The sequence below is a fragment of the Harpia harpyja genome, chromosome 1, assembly GCF_026419915.1.
Source record: "Harpia harpyja isolate bHarHar1 chromosome 1, bHarHar1 primary haplotype, whole genome shotgun sequence".
Classification (NCBI taxonomy): domain Eukaryota; kingdom Metazoa; phylum Chordata; class Aves; order Accipitriformes; family Accipitridae; genus Harpia; species Harpia harpyja.
Window position 1 is genome coordinate 36029894 of NC_068940.1, and position 18960 is coordinate 36048853.

Below are 18960 nucleotides of genomic sequence, written 5' to 3' on the forward strand. Positions count from 1 at the left end.
AAAGGTATTATGAGCTGTAAAAGACATATTAGCTTAGGTATAAATATGATCTTTTAAACAGACTAGTAAAAGAAATAGTGAAATCACTTTTTCAAATAATGAAGACCTTTTAAATTTCAAGTAATTTTAATATAGTAGGATAGCTTCTTCTCTTTCTTAGAGAATAAAATACAAGACTTTTTTTAGTAATAATGAAATCTTGGTTTAAGATGATTTCCTGAATTCTAAAGTTTATGGTTCTTCTTAAGTTTCAGCTACTTAAGAATATGGTTGTACTGTATTTCTTGCTGTAAACTACTTCTGACAGTGATTTTTTTTTTGTACAGCATCTGAAATGTAGTTCCATCCATGACTACTCCAGTCTTAATATAATACAAATAAACAACAAACATGTTTTCATATCTAAATATTTACATCAATGTTACAGTTTAATGTCTTATGAGAAACCTGAAACCTCTCTCCCAAATTATCAACAGTAAGTTAACTCCTGCAGTCCTCCTAAATATGACCACTACTAGGAAATGCATAGAGACATGAATACTTTTCCAAAACAATTCCTACCAGATTATGGAACATCTATGACCACAACCTGACTGTCCCTCTTTAAACAGGGTAGTATTTAGAAAGAGGATTGAACAGACATCCTATTCAACCAAGGACCATATCACCATTCATCTACCAGCCACACAAGCTCATATATTAAAGATTGTCTCTTGTAACAGTTGACTAAAAACATGTTTTAAGAGAGGTACTCTTCCAGAGGTTTATTCATTAGAAGTTCAGTAGCGTAAGATTTGATGAACACAATTTTTGACAGTGCCACCCCACTCAGACATACAATAGGTCAAAGAGTAAATGATAACTTGGGAAGAGTGGAAAGTCTCCTACACACTAATTCACAGAACATGAACTTTTACTCAGAAGTTGTAGCACCTACTACAAAAATACTGTCCAAGCAGAAGCCTCTATTTACAGAGCTTCCCTTACAGTCAGTGATGATTTTGTATCTGCCATACCTGCAGCTGTGCCTTAATTTACTTCGAGGTTTTCTATTTATTTCTGACCAGCACACTGTTTTCATCTGAATGTGTCCAAAATACACCAGCCTTCTTACTCATTTCTAGAACCCCAAAGCTTCCTAATTCCAGTAAATTTAAGCTGCTAACTTTTCACTTATTAAAAACCCCAAGAACCTTTATAACAGCAGTAACACAGTAAACATTCAGCTTCGGAAGGAGATATTTCATTTATTATCTTTTAAACTTCCAGCTACTAGAAATGACCAGAGGCAATTCTTTGCTATACTTATTTGCTGCAAATTGGAAAGTTTCAGCAGGCAAACAGTTAAGAACTGGGGGAGGAGGAGGAGGAGGGGGAGGAGGAAGAGGAGGAGAGGGCTTGTTTCCTTTCCAGTTCTCATCATCCAGCATGCTCCGTTAGCAGTGCAGAGGTTAAAGCCTGTGAGGTAAAGCAATACTATTTATAATCATCGGCAATGTACTCTACATATTTGAAAGTCTGATTTCAGCCCTTTAAAGGCTGTCTCAGAGTGGCAACAGAATTTGGAGAAGCTCAAGTTTTCTCTCATTATTGTGAAGCTGAGGACATTTCTGAAGCCAAACAGCATTACTGCAGAATAAATATGCTAAGCATTGCAGGAAGCCAGACGAAGTCTTAAATGAAAACATTCACGTTAATGTTTAACCCCTTTTACTTATGCGAGATCTCCACACAAGCAACAGAATGAAAAATGCTGTCTGAATTCTGCTGAAGGACAATGGGACTCTCTATTTTTATTATGCTGCCGTCTCCTGGCTAATTTTGTATAAGGTAAGACTGAATAAATTAGATTGTAGGACTTCAGGTATTTGCTTTATCTTTATTAAAACACAAACACATTTTAATTTTTGTAAAGTGACAAATATTTTCACTTCGGAAAGACCATTTCACTTAGAAAAATACTCAAATCTGCAATTTTTTCTTTTTTACTTTGTCATAGACGTACAGTAGGATGGAGGTCATTACTACTGCTGTTGTTTGTATTATAAAAATCACAATACTTATAAATACTTGTTATGCTCTGTTGCAAGCAACTTAATTTTTTTACAGCCCTATAACTTAAGGGTTTAAATAGCTTTCATAGTATTTGTTTTGAATTGTTATGAGGTCAAATACACAAGGAAAAAAAAAAATAAGAGGAAAACAAAAAATAGCAAAGATGAACAGCTAAACCTCCATAAATCTGTTGAATATATATCAGTAAATGCCAATGCAATATTTTTAAGTAAGAATGATTTAAAATTTCTAAGGCAGTATTAATTTGGTCCGATGATAAATTTTTTTCTTTTACTTGATCCATATCACAACACAGAAGCAGACTTGGCATACCTACCCAGGCTTAAGCAAAAAGCAAAGCAAAGTAAAAAGCAGTTAAAAGTGCTGATTTTAACATTAATTTTCTAAAGGACTGAATTAGTATTCACTTGTTCATAAAATGTCTACACTAATGCCTCCATAAACACCTGTCAGACAAAAAAAAAGACATAAAAAGATTTGGAAATAAGGAGTTAATGCCTTTTAACCATTTTATTAGAAGATGAAGTATTCCCAAGTCATTTGTTTCACTGAATTATGAAGTCATACAGACTAAATTTTATCTAAACTTTAATATTAAGCAAATAGAAGGAGTACAGACAAAACAGAATATTTAGAGGTGCAATGATGCAGTCCAAAATCCTATGGCAGGAAGAAACAGTGAATTGTAAAATGATTTGTTACTATGAAATGCACAGCAAAGTATATAGCTAATGGGGTCTTGATGACCTGAGATATTTCTTCACAGGCTTATTTTCAGGCATAAACATAATTCCACTTTTCTCTAGAGTTTACCTTTTTAATTGAGGTGGAGGAGCTTAGGCTTACGAAAACAATTTTCTGTTAATATCCATAAATGCAGCCACAAAGGTGCTTGAAAATCCCTACAAACAGGTTGTTTTTCAAAGAACGTCAAACACTACTCTCAGCACTCCTAAAAATTAAGACAACTTCATCCTCCAGATTTAGAAAACCTATCCGTAACGTAGAAAAGGTTGAGTTTCAGAGAGACATTCCGATAACAATAAATGCCTATAACAACACTCTTGCGTAATAAAACTAAAAGGCAAGACTGGGTTATGCCTGGACAGTGGATATTCTCAACAGTATGACATCTTGCTCTTCAAGGGCAGGAGGAAATACGGTAGCACAGTCCTTGACAGCAGACAATAGCATAGGGGCTAGAGGATTCTTCTAAGTGGCAAATTTCATACACAATGGGACTAACAGCTGCAATTCTAGCTCTAAATCCGGTAAAACACTACCAGAAAGCCAATGCTTTCATTCTGTAATATACCCTGAGGCTATAAGATGTCAAATTCTGTTCTTGTAGGCAAGACTTCATCATTTAGTCATTCCCCAAAAAGATGTTAACACTGGAGAAGGAATCGTTTCTTCTTACCTGATAATGGGGTGTTTGTGTACTTTTATGCTACCTTATAAAATACAGCTTCTAGGTGCCACACAGTTTGATAAAAAAAATCCATAGTAAACACTTAACAATCCAAAACCTATTATTGGAAGGGTAATAAAAATTTAAGTGTATGAAACAAACAGGTTGTAGCTTGGTTCCCTAGGGAACTATCCTTTGCAACCTGTCCACAAAGATGTATTTAAGGAAAAAACCTGATGAGTGCACTCATTCTGTACAGATGTTCTATATTCTAAGCAGGTATAAAGTCCCAAATATTCCTATAGCTGCCCAGTGTCTTCAGTGTAATTCTTATGTCCAGAATGAACCTTCCCCATGACATACCATAGAGATCTCATCACATTCACTAATTCAGAACAACCTCAATGCTCCTCTAGTAATTATTCACTCAGAATAAAACAGTTTTTCTGACTCCAGGTCCACAAACATCAGTGCTTCCCTAACAGACACTCCCTCTCCCCAACTTCTGCTATTGGGTACATAATGGCCCTTATGCAAATCTATTCTCAGGTCTGGTAGTCAGCTGTCAGCAAGCTACAGCACTGGCGTATTTCATTTTTACTGTGAAAATCCTGGCTTTCACCTTTCTATGGCATCCCTTTTCTCCTCCATTCCACACAATATTTAAAGGTTGACATGGATTTGATTTGCTGAAGCTTTTCGTTCAAATGGATGACAGACTCACATCAAGCTTGTTTATGCAGTAAACGTATCCCTTAGGAGCTGTGAAGAAAAAATATCCTCCTGGGACCTGATTTCCTAATATTTTTCTTTGGCCTGTGCATTCAATGCAGACTGAAGAGCACTGCTGACAGAACACACAAGCAAAATGGATGAACCCTCCACCTAACATACAACTCCACTTTCTGGAATGCTAAGTGGAAAAGAGGCATTCTTCCAGCATGAAATCCAGTGCTTACCAGTAAGGACAGTAAGATAAATACATTCTTTCCCAAGAGCCTAATAAGATTTTTAAATTGTGATAATATAGAGTATCCATTCTCTTGGTTCAAATTCTGTATTCTTAGTGCTTTTTAAATTCTGTGCCTCATTTCTACTTTAACTATGGTGCCTTCTTTATTTTCAAGCTTCTAGGACAGATGCGTACTGAGTTTTCATTTAAAAAGTATTTTCCATTTCTTTCTAATGAAAACCAAGAGCCTTCTAACCACAATAGCATTCCTATAAAGAAACTACCTTTATAAAAATATGCTTGTTCTCTGTTTCTATGTAAAACCAAATATGTTGTGATGTTGACAGCTGCAAAGCATGAAATACAGGTGAAACACAAATTTTGTTAAAACCAAATTCATTAAAGAAGAGAAAATTCTCTTTAAAATAAAAATAAAATCTTTCTTAATTTAACTGTTAAGCTTAATGGCAGTTGATGGACCCTTCCCCAAGCCCTGATATTTTCTCTAGGAAGTTCTATACCAAATGCTTCAAGGATAAAGACTTCATGTAATTGCTGTGGGATTCAGGACTGCTGCACTCATTCTTCTGACTTTTCAACAAGGTATACATAACAAAAAAAATCACAATGGAAAAAAGCCTATGCCGATATTGATGTAAATTACACAGTTATCTCTGAATGCTAATACTGGCAGTACTGTAGTTATCTCAGGCCATGCACACATGCTAAAAATAAGAAATGAGCGTTGTCCACATGTTCTGTTTTCCAAAGCACTAATACAAAGATGTCAGAGGAAAAAAAAAGAAAAAAAAAATCTCTCAGAGTTAGAAGCATTTGCTGACTTTATAAGGATAAAAACCAGTGGATTTTGTGGATTACGTTTTAGTCTCTTCTTTTTGTTTATTTAATACATTTTCTGCTGATTTAATTTACTGAATTCTGGTCCTCTGGCAGAACTTAAGGTTTCCCAGGCCTTAAGGAAATCTCAGCAGCAGCCACCCCTCAGCACACAGTGCTCACACACCTTCCCTATTCTAAAGCTAGACCTTGACCAACCTATGGCACTGGTGTCACCTACTGGCACATACATTGCCTCAAAGTAGAAGAAACTTCTATCTGATGGGCTAGGCCCCCGCTTGCTCAAGTAATGAAGTGTACAAAGCCATTTTGGGTTCTTTGGATAATTTGTTTGTCCTAGAAAGACTGCTTTGTGGCTCTGCAAGTACCATTTTCAGTGGTTGAGTACACTGCAGCATGAGCATGAGCACAGAGTTCCTCCTAGTAACTGGGAAGAGAGTAATCTCAACATTCATAAATGCATCACTAACATGTAATCTATTAAAAAGTCAAAAAGGTTCTCTCCCTCTCTTTATCTCACTTTTCCTTTCAGACTGAACGCTTAATTAAACTATGATGAGAAGACAGTATCTGGAAAATAAAAGATGAACCCACTTGATGCAACAAAATCAGGATTTTTAGTGTGCATTGCTGTCTGTATGTTCATCTACACTTTTATCTACCTAAAGGATACGCTTTCTGAAGAGCCAAATGAACAAAAATTTAATGCAAATATAGCAGAGTGTGGTTTTTACCCAGATGAACTTTGTTCAGCTCTTTTTATGGGGAAAACTGCTGCCTTTAAAATTGGAAACTTTTGTCAGAATACCCACCAACCTAAACCACTCAGCTGCATTCAGACTTCATGCAACTGCTCCATGGTTTTGAAGACTCTGCATTTCATCACAAGACCACTGTCAGATGAAGAGGGAAATTTCTCATTGGCATACATTATCACAATTCACAAGGAGCTGGAAATGTTTGTAAAGCTGCTAAGAGCTATTTATATGCCTCAGAATATTTACTGCATACATGTTGATGAAAAGTCACCAAAAGATTATAAAGCTGCTGTACAAAACATTGTTAATTGCTTTGAAAATATTTTTATTCCCTCAAAAAGAGAAAGTGTTGTTTATGCAGGATTTTCAAGATTACAAGCTGATATTAATTGCATGAGAGATCTAGTTCATTCCAAAATTCAGTGGAATTATGTTATTAATCTATGTGGTCAAGATTATCCCATTAAAACAAACAAAGACATTATACAATACATCAAAAGTAAATGGAATGGTAAAAATATGACTCCTGGGGTAGTCCAACCACTTCACATGAAACACAGGACAGAGGTTAGTTACAGAGAATATGTACATTCTGGAATGTCATATGTGTATCCAACAAAGAATATAAAAGCTAAACCTCCATATAATTTGACAATATATTTTGGTAGTGCCTATTACATACTCACTAAAGAATTTGTAGAGTTTATATTGACTGATGCACGTGCAAAAGATTTGCTTGAATGGTCAAGAGACACGTACAGTCCGGATGAACACTACTGGGTCACACTGAATCGTTTAAATGGTAAGACGTATGTTATTTCTACTATGAATAGTAGACCAACTATTCCAGATGAATAGCTGGACCAACAGTGTTTTAAGGTCTCTGACACGGAGAGCTACTGAGCTCCAATTCAGAGCTTAACACCACCACCTAATTGAGTTGCATTGCATAAATATAGTAATTTCTCCAGCCTTGATGCTGCTGTTTCAAAAAGTCACGTCTCCTGATGGCTGAGAAACAAAGCTTGATTCCAGAAAAGTACTACTTATGGTGCAGACCATTAGCTACGAGGCTAGAAAAATGTTGATTTAAAGAGTACCATTTTTTTGCTACATGAAAGCTCATGCTCTCAAGGAATAAAAAAAGCAATAAAACTGGGAATGATGCCTGTTCATATGATGTAAATATCTGTAAATAAATACTTAATGTGGCTACATTTAAAAAGTCTTCAGCAGTGAAAATTTTCCCTGTAATAAGTAGAAAGAAATCTTATCAGAACCTTGTTTTTAAAGATGCTCCAGGGGCTACACCCAATGCAGACTGGGAAGGAAACATACGGGCCATTAAATGGAAAGATCAAGAAGGAACCACACACAAAGGCTGCAAAGGTAATTTGAATTTTGATCATGAATTCAGGTTTGATTCATTGACTGGCATTCATTGCAAATTATATATTATGCTTTAAACTAGCTATGAAATGTGCCTCAGTGGTCATATATATTTTATTTTGGAAGTATCAAGTAAAACAGCAAGCCACCCTACTAAATTACTCCACTGCATACAATCTAAATAGCTTCCAATATATTCCTGCATAGATCATCACAGTATCCATATACTGACAACCGTTCTTTCAACCTCCAATTACCAATGCATTAACTTGACTGATCAGTTTTCAGTGAAGAGTAGGGGGTTTACTTGACAAGCATGTTTGTCACTTTCATCAACCCTGGGTTAAATCTCTTCAATTTAAAGAAGGTAAGATAAAAAGGAGATAGAGATAAAAAAGGAGAATAGTGCTGACCATGTGTAAAGCACGCAAAAAAAATTTAAAATATTTAACACTATAAACTCAGCACAGTGAAGTACTGCACGATTACACAGGTATCCAAATAGAAGTAGGAGATCAGAACTTCAGCATGCCCAACTACAAGACACAATATTAAGCAGAGCAACATGTCAATGAAGCAGCTGGAGGTAACATGCATTCACTTGTGTAAAATATAAAACCAAACCCTCGCCTTTATCTTTAAAATCTAGCTTTATCCTCCAGATATATTTCAATGATCTTCTATGTGAAATCTAAAGGTAATTTTTGTTAGTAACACTAGAGAGTGAAACTGGTTTTTTAAATGATTCTGTTCAGCTTTCTGCTGTTTTCAGATACCTTCAATTTGTCTTTGCAGGTCATTACATCAGAGACATTTGTGTCTATGGACTAGGGGATTTGCAGTGGATTATTGAGTCACCTCATCTGTTTGCGAACAAATTTGAGCCTGCAACATATCCACTTGTTACGGACTGCCTAGAGAGACGCTACAGGCTTAAAGTACTGCACCAGGCAAAAGTCCCAATTGAAGATCACTGGCGTTTTCAGGAAGAGAACTACTTCAACATGAAGCTGAATGTTTAAGCCTAACTAACATCTAAACAAGTGTTCAAAACACTGACAGAAACCATTAACATTTTTAGCCATAGACTTCAGTCTGTGCATTACAGCATGAGAGTAAGCACAATACTGTACTACCAGTCTGCCAGTGAAATAAAGTTTTTATTTATTACAGTAAGATAATGAGCAATGACTACTGATGGGTTAATTCTCAAAGAAAATGACATGTCTAAGTCTATAATTTACTGAAGACATGGGGGAAGTTCATAACCCTTTAAGTGACTTATTTAACTGGAAAAATACATATTCCTCATGTCTGCAGCCAGAAAAAGGACTAACTGGTATGAAAATAATAAAATGGAAGCAATGACTGAACAAAGATAAAATATGAAGAGCACAAGTTAAAGTTATGTCTAGTGTATGTCTTATGAAATAGATTATTTTGAGTAATGGAAGTTCATGCTAAAATTTCAGAGCTTGTAGATAAGCAAGTGAAAACCAGTTTCAGACAGTCCATTTCACTGTTTGTTTTCTTGGGGTTTTTTTTTCCATGGCCAGCTGCATTTCTAATTTCATTGTGTAGCATGGCAACATCACTCTTGCACTACTCAGGCTTGGCTCCTAATGAAAAGGGTGCGTGTGCCATGAACAGTAGTAGGGATCCTGCAATGCATGTTTACCTTTAAGTCCCTGTTTCTGAGTCTCTGCAGGGGTTTAGGGCAAGGAGACATGGGAAATTTGAGGCCAGGGAACAAAGGAAAACTGAGTGAAAAGCCATCTTTCAATCCCAGTGTACCTGACTGAGGGAAAACAGAACTTCCCTGAACCTTGCAACAGTCTGCAGCAATCAGAGATAACACCTAGCAGCAACCAGGACAAGCATCTCATTTCCCAAACCCTCTGCAGACCAAATGCAGCACTCACTGGTCTACCATATGGCTTTCAACACAACACAACACAAACACAGGCAAAACCAGGGAACAGTAATAAAAAAAGAACAAGGATCCAGCCCTTTTCCAGGCAAGAGTTGCTCTTTCCTCTTCAGGACTCTTACAACCAAAAAGACTGGGGGAATATAAGGGAACAGAGAGGATATAGGTGGTAGTTTTTCATAGAATACGACAACTCTTCCATGGGATTAATCGTCTTACAAGACCATCTCTACACCCTGTCTCCAGAGGTCTTTAGTTAGGTGCTACTGACAGAAAGAGACTAGGAGAAACCTGAATTGTGAGATTTCAGACTGTTCATCCATCCTCCTTTAGAAGTATGTTGGCAAGAATGCAGATGGAAGTTTCATTCCAGTAAACCCAAATAAACTCCCAATTATTTTGCATGAACTCTGATGGGAACTAACAAGATATATCTTGTTACTTATAAGCTCACTTGATTAGAAACTACAAATTATAAATAAATGTCTAGGAGCAATTTAGATGTAAGCTGCAATATGCACCCAAAATATCACTCAGTTTTTACAAGAAAACTGACTTACAGATTTAAGTGCTTTTCCCCCCAAAAATCAAATGAATCAACAAATGAGCCAACAATAGAACATGAAACTTTCTTATTACAAACTTATTCCCAGGTTCCTGGAACCATACTGCTCATTTTCCCACACGAGTTTCTTGGAAACATAATTTCTTTCAAATGAACTTTAACCTAAAGACAGACCATCTGGTCCCTATTTATTTACAGAAACTTACAAATGCAACCCAAAGGCCTGTACTCAGTTTCATGTACAATACAGGACTTATCTTGTGGCTAAATATTGCTGGACATGCTTTTTTATGGAGGAAAATAAAGGGGAAAAAAAAAAAAAGCAGGAAAAAAAAAGGCCATGCAGCATGCTCACACTGAGCTTGTTGACAGTCCCTCTGAAAACCATTACTGAAGCTACTGGGTCTCTGGCATGTATTAATCATAGCAATATTCATAATTAATTTCTCTCCAAACCACACCCAATCCACTGTAGGGCATTGCCAGCATTTATCCACTCCATGTTCTCTTTTAAAACGTGAATGGAATGTTCCTTGTTACCATCATTGCAGCAAATCCAGTATGTTGCTTTCACCTTTCGTCACCATCACTCAGAACTATTGTTGTGTATCGCTTCTGAATTGAATTAAAAGGATAAATTCAATAGCAAGGTGCTAAATAACATGGGCTTGTTTTGGAGAAACTGAACCAGTCAAACTGGGGAAAAAAAATCTGCACAAAGAGCCCTCTTAAAATACAATTTAGGTATGACTTTACCCACATCAATCCAGGAAAATCATTGGAATGTGATCCTCCTTCCTTAAAGGATGTAGTATTTTAAACAAAATTTTACACACATAAAACCCCCAGGAAAATCATAATTAAAACACCCCATTCTCAATCATTAAGAAACAGTATTCTACTCATTGTTCTGAGTGACCATAACCACATTATATTCTTGAATGATTTTTTACTTCTAACAACAGTAAAAAATTAAGTAATAAAACTGCAGAAGCTGAGAGCATTTAAACATACATAAAAAGCGTTCATTAAGTTCTGTATGCATTACCATGTTATGAGTAGATCGATCACAACTTTTAGATCTCAGCAACCAATGTTTACTAACTTTTGGTGACTGTTGATCTAAGAGCATATAGTGTCAATGTGACCTTGTTCAAAGAAACACTATGCTCTATAACATACTGCACAGACATTAACTCTGTATCTGAAAGATGTATGCACAATTTCTATTTCAAAAAGCCCAAGGCACATGTTTAATAGCTCTGTATCTAAGTTAAACATTTGATCAAGTGTTTAATATGGCACAGACTTTAATAGTTAGGATACTATTTCAAGTGTGTATTAGAGTCTGTTGACTCTGAAAACAATTGCAAAATAAATTTTAAAGGGATACAAGAAATTACATTTTAAAAATGCAATCTTGTCCTTAACTTCCAGAGTGACTACCTGAACTCCCAGAAGGACTTCCACCACAGATTCAATAACCACCACCCTGTCTCCAAACTACCTCTAGCGTACTATTACACCAACAGTTATTTCTCAGACAGGAGAGTCAACATCAAAAATCGGTAATGGTGCCTTTTTCAACCCCCCAAAAGTGAAGTTAAATAGGTGGTATACACTGCTAGGTGATTCTTTTATTCCATCATTTCTAAAAGCATAATTTTTGTCAAATAGCAGACTTCCAAACAAGCAGGCACCAAAGATTGCCCATGCAAGAATCAGGAAGCCAGTCAGAACAGAAGTTCCAAAACATTTAATCACTTTGGGCCCCACCAAAATCTGCAGACCAACACAGATTAGCACTAACTTACAACCTTCAAGATACCATCAAATACAAAAACAGTGAGTAGAAATGGTCTTGCTTGTTCTTTTAATTTTAGTAGTCTGTTGGAGAATTAAACACAACAATAGGTGAGAACATCCTATTCAAAAGTGCAAATTTTAAACTGACAGTTTCCACGTCACATATAACTCCTCCTAAAGAACAGGAAGCAGAAGGCAGCAGAAGACTCCTGATCTTCAGGGCTTCTGCTACATCACCAAACTCCGTTATCTGAAAGCAAAGTTGTTTCTCTGCCTGCTGATTTAAAGTCCTATGCTGCACATTTTAGCATGTGACTTAATACTGATAGTTTAAATTTTCTCTTCTTACTGTACAAAACCTCAAAAATATGGCTCAAACGAAATACACTTGTGTAAAAAGGTATTGTAAGTTTTATTTGTATTCATTGTAAATAGTTGCTCTGTTTTAGACAAAGCTCTTTTTCAACTCTTTTCAGTCTAAATAGTTAGAAGCTTCAAAATTTATCCCAAACACTTCATCTAACAAGCTCGCTCTCCAACATAAACCACCACTAAAAAATTCTCATTGGTCTTTCAAAAAAATCTTTGGCCAGGGAGTTTTATATTTTGGCAAGACAGTTCAAAGCATTTACCATTCGGGCAGTAAGAGACAATCTCTCTCTCTCAACATTGCTACAGTGTCTGACTGTTTGTTTGCCTTAAGAGTTTTCACATTTTAATGTTATTTTTTAACTTGAATCCTTCAGTATACTGCTACTTAAAATGTGAAGCAAGAAAGAACAGTTTACTTCCAAGGGAAGTAAGTCACTTAAAAACAGGCCTCACACATTAATTACAGTTGCGTTACTAGAAGTCCTCCATCCATGACAGTTTCCTCTCACATTCTTGTGCCTTTCCCCAGTACCAATACAGTCTTTTTAACAATTCCAGTAAAAGCAGATAAATATATGGGGATTTAATATTGTCAGCTCTTCATGTAAAGTTTCTGTTGAGACAAAGTATGGTTTTTTGAAAGAGAACTCCGATAGAAAGACTGCTTCATCCTCCCTGTACCTAGACTCCATAATGCCTTTCAAATCTAGTACTACAGCAAGTACTGTCGAGATAAACCAAGGAATGCTGAATTCTTCATCTTTCTATTTCCTTGAATTAGACAAAATCTGCATATGCATTCAATTTTTCCTAAACACTTATTTCATGATCTGCATATCACTGCACAAACGGATTGCTCTACTTTTATGAGCTGCCACAGAAAAAACTGCGAAGAAAATCGAGCAGTGAGTCTGTGGGACTTCTCACAAAGTGGTAAGCATTCCCATGAGCCAAGCCAGAAGGCATGGAAAGGAAGCAATCCTCTGCTCTGAGCACAGGAAAGTAATTTCGTACAGTTTCATGAAGCACAACATTTTGTGATATCCATCTTGTAGTATGTAAATACACATTCATTATCTAGTTCAGATAATCTAGTTTGAAGTATATGAGCATGAAGGTGAGGACTGCAGAATTGTTGTTTGGGCTGCTGGATATCTGTATTCTCTGGTGAATGTTTTCACTGCACCATTACAGCATCTGTTTGACAAAGTCTTTTGGGAAGCCGTTGCTGTTTACAATTTAGCAGACTATCAAGATTGCTCTGTAGGCTCACAGGCGAAATTAATGCACAATAGCAGCTTGTTTTGAAAGACCTTTCTTGAATTTCACAGTAGTGGGGAAAAGAACTGCCACACAGCTCCTAGATTGACACTTCTCCAGTTTACATCCATGCTATAACTTGTCCCCTGGGATGAAGTGAAAACACAGATTCTGCTAGCTGAAGAGAGACTGAATACACAGCATAAACAAGCAAATACAGGATTGTTCTTTTTGAACTGCTCTCATCACGTCAGTCTCCAAAGTCACGTAACAATGCCTCCACACACACAGACATGGCAGGGCACACAGGGCTTGGCATCTGGGCACACACTGGCAGACAGAAGGTGGCAAGGCCATGAAAAAAAAATGCTGTGGCACACATGGATCCCACAGGTTGGATTTCGGTTCAAAAAACATATTGTAATTCTTAAAATACAGTAGTTAGCACCAGTAGAAACATATGTATGGCAATCCACAACATTCAAACGTTCTGTAGTTCAGAAATTTTTTGCATTTTCAAAAAACATGTACCAGAAGAAGATTCTATTTATTAATAAACAATTTCTAATCCCAGCATATGTACAATACACAACACTTCATTTTCCTCCTTCTTCATTAGTTCTAGTTCATTTTACTACATGCCCCATTGGTACATAAAGATAGAACGTGCTGGGGGAATGCTGCTAATTAATGCTTTGGATATAAACAAACTGTTAGCTACCAGAAAGCATGGCAACCAGTTCCTCATGATCCTATTCAGAAGAGTTCTGGTCCCCTTCTTAATTCTGAATACAGAATGAGAACATTATCGGTATATACCCAAAAATCTACCAAATCACTCTTCGACCTTAATCAAAGGAAATCTGGACTAAAACACATTCTCCCAGCTGGTTACCATTGTCTTTGTGCACCAAAATCCAATAATGAAATGATGACAGACTAGATTGTGTTATATCCACCTCATTATTTCTAGAAGCATCTGTCTGAATACTGTGAAGAATTCACATGTATGTGAAAATAGTTGCTTGCAAATATGAGGCTATGATAAATACTGATTATTAAAAAATCCAGAAAACATGTGGGATTCATTTAGTTTTTATAAGATTACCAGACTGGCCAAACCATGGACAAAACTTTTAAATTCCTGCATTTAATAGTCCAGTTACATGCATCTATCAACAAAAATTTAGATGAAAACAAAAAAACTCATTAAAAATAAATTAGTATCTGCCAACAGCAAAGCAGAGCCATTAGGACTAAACTGGTATTCTGTAGAACAAAATTAGCACTGAATGCAGCAATATGAGGCTAAACCTAATTAACAATATTCCACATCACCTGCAACAACTTACCAAGAAAGTTTTTCCTTCACAGGTCTTGTTTAATACAAATGTTCTATCCAATATCAGGGTGTTTGCTGATAAATAACTCTGTCTAAATGTAGCAACTATCACCACAAACCTCACTGGTAATAAATAAAAGTAGTGATAGGAAAAAAAAAGAGTATTTGCAACTTTTATCATTGCCCCTAGCTACAAAGAAACTGATATAATGAGATCAAACCAGCACTGTAAAATGAAATGCAGTCAATTTCTACAATAATTCATGTAATTGCTGAAAATTCTATGAAGAGTTGCTCCCCCCCCAAAAAAGACAACAGTGTCCTTTAAAAATACAGGGATCAAAACATAACCTGAAAATGTAATCAGTTTCAACACATAGATAAAACACAAACCACATGCTTTCAGGAAAAAAACCCCAACCAAACCAAACTAAATACCCAAAACCCCAAACCAAAAACAATCACCCTTTTTTAAAACTGAAATTATAACCAAATATTTGAAAAAATGAAATTTCTAAATTAGTTACTGCAAAATCAAACTGTCTCTGAGTACAAAAATACTCGTATTTACAACTACTTAGTAACACATTTTTATTTAAAAAGGCCATACAAAGTTACTTCAGGCCATCATAAAACAAAACTTTTACAAGTTCCATTTCAATTCGCATCTTCACGTAAAAAAACCCATTTTACGATAGTGGATGTGAATGCAATTGTACACACAAGTATGTACCTGTATCTATATATCTATCTGTGAAGGCCATACATGACCCCACTGCTACTAAAGCTGAAGAAAAACTCACCTTGTGACAAACTTCTGATTTAATTTCTTTGAGAGCACGTTCAGAGAACACACAGCCACAGTTTCTCAAGAAGCAAAACCTTCAAAGAAAAGACAAGACGTACAATCATTTTTAAGAAACCCGGTGTCTAAAAGATGTATGCGCAGTTCTGATTTGTCACAGAAACAACACTGCAATGGGCTAGCAGGACACAGCTAACTTTCTCCTTACAAATTCTTGCAGCTAATCAAGGTATCAGCACCTTTAAGTAGGCATTATGTATGAACCAAATGAAAAATATTGTGTACATTAAACCACAACATGTATTTTGTTATTTTATTCTCTGTATAATTCAGCGTAGGTTTACAACAATCTCTCAAGGGGATCTTAGCAAAACAGAAGCTCTTGAGATGTTTTTGTACATTTGCTACAGGTCCACACAGGCTTCTCTGGAATCATCACCTTGATCTGTTTTATTACAAAGTTACACTATTTGAATGGTTCCACCTTGCACCAAGCTTATTGGTTTCACTTACTCTGACTCAAGCTCTCCAGCAAAGCTGTAACAAGCGACCCTAGCCCGGGTCTGTTCTCCCACGTCTCTCCTGTCCACATAGAAGATTCTTGCAAGACTATGTGAAGCAATTACGTGCACGGTTGATGTAATCTCCCTTTCCTGAGAGCTACTGTTAATCCTTTCCTGTCCATCACCCTCAACTGAACTGAAAAATACTAAGGTGGCTCTGGTAAAAATAGGTTTACTTTTCAGGTTCTCTCTTTGATTCCACCTGAATATTTCCCAGCTAATCACTCTCTGAAGAAAGAAATACTTCGCAACTATCAAGCTGTGAACCCGGCCTCTTCTCACTCATCAGGGTTAACATGCATAGAAAAAGAAATTGCTAATTTGCCCAAACCAGGATGCAAAGAAATGTCCTTCCTCAGCCCAATAAAAAACAGATAGCATTGCAGGATTAGAAGAGATATACAATCCATCTCCATTCTGATCCTAACACAGGGAGAGGTAGAATTGCTTGATGTGACACAAAGGGAGGCCTCATCCAATCTCCCGTGGTTTAGCCCCCAAACAACTTTTAGTCACTTTTTCTCTGCAAACATAGCCCTCTGCTCTTGATTATACACATACATTCATTTAGGAAAGGGTTAACTTTTTATCTTTCCTCTAGAACATGAAATGAAAGGACCCTTAGTCATGTCCTGAACTCCCTCCTTCTGAAATGAGGACAAATATTCCCCAGAAAGGCTTGAGTAAGTACATTACTTGCAACATTATCGATTCAAGCATTTTTACCTGCTCTATATTCAGTTTAGCATAGTACTTGCTTCCAAGAGCAAAATCCAGAAGCTTACTGACCTATGTCTTCCATTCATTTCCAATCCCACCACAGGGCATATAAAGCGTGCAGACTGGATGTCATCATATTTGTCACCTTTTATACTCTCTTTGTCACCACTCCAAGCTGGATTATCTGCAAGATTTAGTTCTGTTACATTCTGAAAAATAAAAATGCAAGCCTTAAGCTGTTTACTAATGATTTTTCAGCCATAATAATCCCTAAGATTTTTTCATTGTGGTTTACTATTTTTAACACTTTTAGTATATAGTGAGAACACAAACAGATTGAGGTTTTGTAGCATCTTTTACTTTTCATGATGCTCTTTAATATAAGAGACAACCTGTTTACCTTAATGCTCTTGATATGTGATGCAGCTTCCATAGGAGTTTTATCAGCTGACTTGTCCAACAAAAATTCAATGATAGCACCTTTATTATACAATCTGTAACATAAAATTTTTAGTATCATATTTGATACACATAACGTTCTTTTATTTAGAAATTAGTACCTTTTAATATAGCGGTCTATATGGAAACATTCATACCTGCCTAACTCACAAGCTACAATTGGCCGACGTAATTTCTCTTGACTCAGAGCACAGTAGTACCATCTTGCCACCAACTCGGCATTTTTGTCAACCTGAAGGAAAAAAAATACTCGTGATTTTAAAATAGCTTATACATTTGCAAATTTTTTGAACATAAAATTCAAGTAATACTTGAAGCATTAATCAAATCCCTAGGTCTCTTACCAAACCTACTTTCTGCATTCAAAGCTAATCTGTAAAATAACTTTAGCAAAACCTTTTAGCAAAATTCATGACCAGTTCTGAGGATCTACCTCTATCTATTGAAAACATTTCTGCACCTTGGGACCCATCTTCCTAACTCTAACTCAGTTTTCTTATTTTTTGCCACTTCCACCTGTTCGCTTCGCTCTTTATTCTTTTTTGCTCTTCACATGTTCTCCACTACCCTCTTCCCTCTAGTTCTACATCTCACCCCTGCTTGGGTCAACTACCAGTTCCACTCCCTGTAAGGAACAAGATAACAAGAAAAGCAAATCTAGGGATGTCAGGATGCTACCTGAACCTCCAGCCTAAAACTCATGAATTTTGTGACAGATTAAGCCATAAAAGAAGGGCCAAGGTTCGCAGCTACCCTGATAGCCAGGCGTGGGGAAGAAGTGGATTTTATTTACTTGTTTTACATCAGCAAGTGTAATTTGCCTAAGTTTTCTACCACTCGCTGTGAGATTTTTCCAAATCTTCATCCACCTATCCACACATGTGACGCCACTGTATACCCATTACCCTAAAACATTCTAAAAAGAGAACCCAAGCAACATTCAGAATGCAAGCAAATGGAATGCAGAAATGGCCAACAGTCTGGTCACACTATTAAACGACCTATGAAGAGTGTTACCGGCAGACACCATAACCCTAGGTGAAGGAGGCCGCTAAACCCCATGCGTGCAGCAGAACGACTTATGTCCAAAAAAGCCCTCCAGAAGACAACGGGATCTCCACTGCTGCTGCCGGCAGCGCCACAGATAGTAATCCTGCGGCGGTACCGGCAGACCGGCCCGGTGCCGCGCAGAAGGGCGTTCTCCCCCACGCTGCCAGCAGCCGGAGCGCCATGCCCGGCTCGCAGGCACTACGTGACGGGCAGGGCTAACCAGGCCTCCGCGGGGCTTCTCTCTCTCTCCCCCCTGGCCGCGGACCCAGGCTCACAAAGCCGGTCCGACGGCCCCCGGCCGCGCTCCCCGCAGCCCCCTCCGACCTTCTCGACTTTGCGGGGCCCCTTGACCAGCTCGTGCCGCTTGGGGATGGTGCCGCCATCGCATCCCATCTCGCCGCCCGCAGCGCTACGCTTCCGCGTCCGCCTCCCCTCACACGCTGCACACTTCCGGGGGACGAGTGAGGTACTTCCGGCGTGCCCTGAAAGCGTCATCGCTGTGCCATAGCAACCAGCAGGCTGGGGGCGTGGCTACCAGCGACGAGCGGGAGGGGCGGGGCAGGGCGGGCGATTCCATCGGGCCGGTGCCGGAGGGGCGCGGAACGTGCCACCGCGCGCAGGAGGTTCCGCAGCGCCCCCACCCG

General features: G+C 37.6%; 2 protein-coding genes across 3 annotated transcripts in view; one reads left to right on the forward strand and one right to left on the reverse strand.

The window, feature by feature from the left end:
* Positions 1-18786, reverse strand: part of RTF2 (replication termination factor 2) — a 31242-nt gene extending 12456 nt beyond the window's left edge. For both annotated transcript variants that reach the window (XM_052786926.1, XM_052786925.1), the window contains exons 1-5: positions 18641-18786; positions 17404-17498; positions 17208-17301; positions 16877-17016; positions 15523-15601 (exon numbers count right to left, since the gene is read on the reverse strand). In XM_052786926.1, the coding sequence (XP_052642886.1) occupies positions 15523-15601; positions 16877-17016; positions 17208-17301; positions 17404-17498; positions 18641-18709 (477 nt within the window). In that variant the 5' untranslated portion in view covers positions 18710-18786. The remainder of the gene's footprint in view (positions 1-15522; positions 15602-16876; positions 17017-17207; positions 17302-17403; positions 17499-18640) is intronic.
* LOC128141776 (beta-1,3-galactosyl-O-glycosyl-glycoprotein beta-1,6-N-acetylglucosaminyltransferase 7-like) lies at positions 5620-8625 on the forward strand. Its single transcript, XM_052786915.1, has 3 exons — positions 5620-6857; positions 7349-7444; positions 8240-8625. The coding sequence occupies exons 1-3, from the start codon at positions 5882-5884 to the stop codon at positions 8464-8466; spliced, it is 1299 nt and encodes a 432-aa protein (XP_052642875.1). The 5' UTR covers positions 5620-5881; the 3' UTR covers positions 8467-8625.
* Positions 18787-18960: the final 174 nt, after the last annotated feature.

Coding starts and splice junctions, on each gene's coding strand:
- LOC128141776 (XM_052786915.1), top strand. CDS start 5,882: ATGAACCCACTTGATGCAACAAAATCAGGATTTTTAGTGTGCATTGCT. Junction 6,858..7,348: donor CACACTGAATCGTTTAAATG/GTAAGACGTATG, acceptor TTGTTTTTAAAG/ATGCTCCAGGGGCTACACCC. Junction 7,445..8,239: donor CACACACAAAGGCTGCAAAG/GTAATTTGAATT, acceptor TTGTCTTTGCAG/GTCATTACATCAGAGACATT.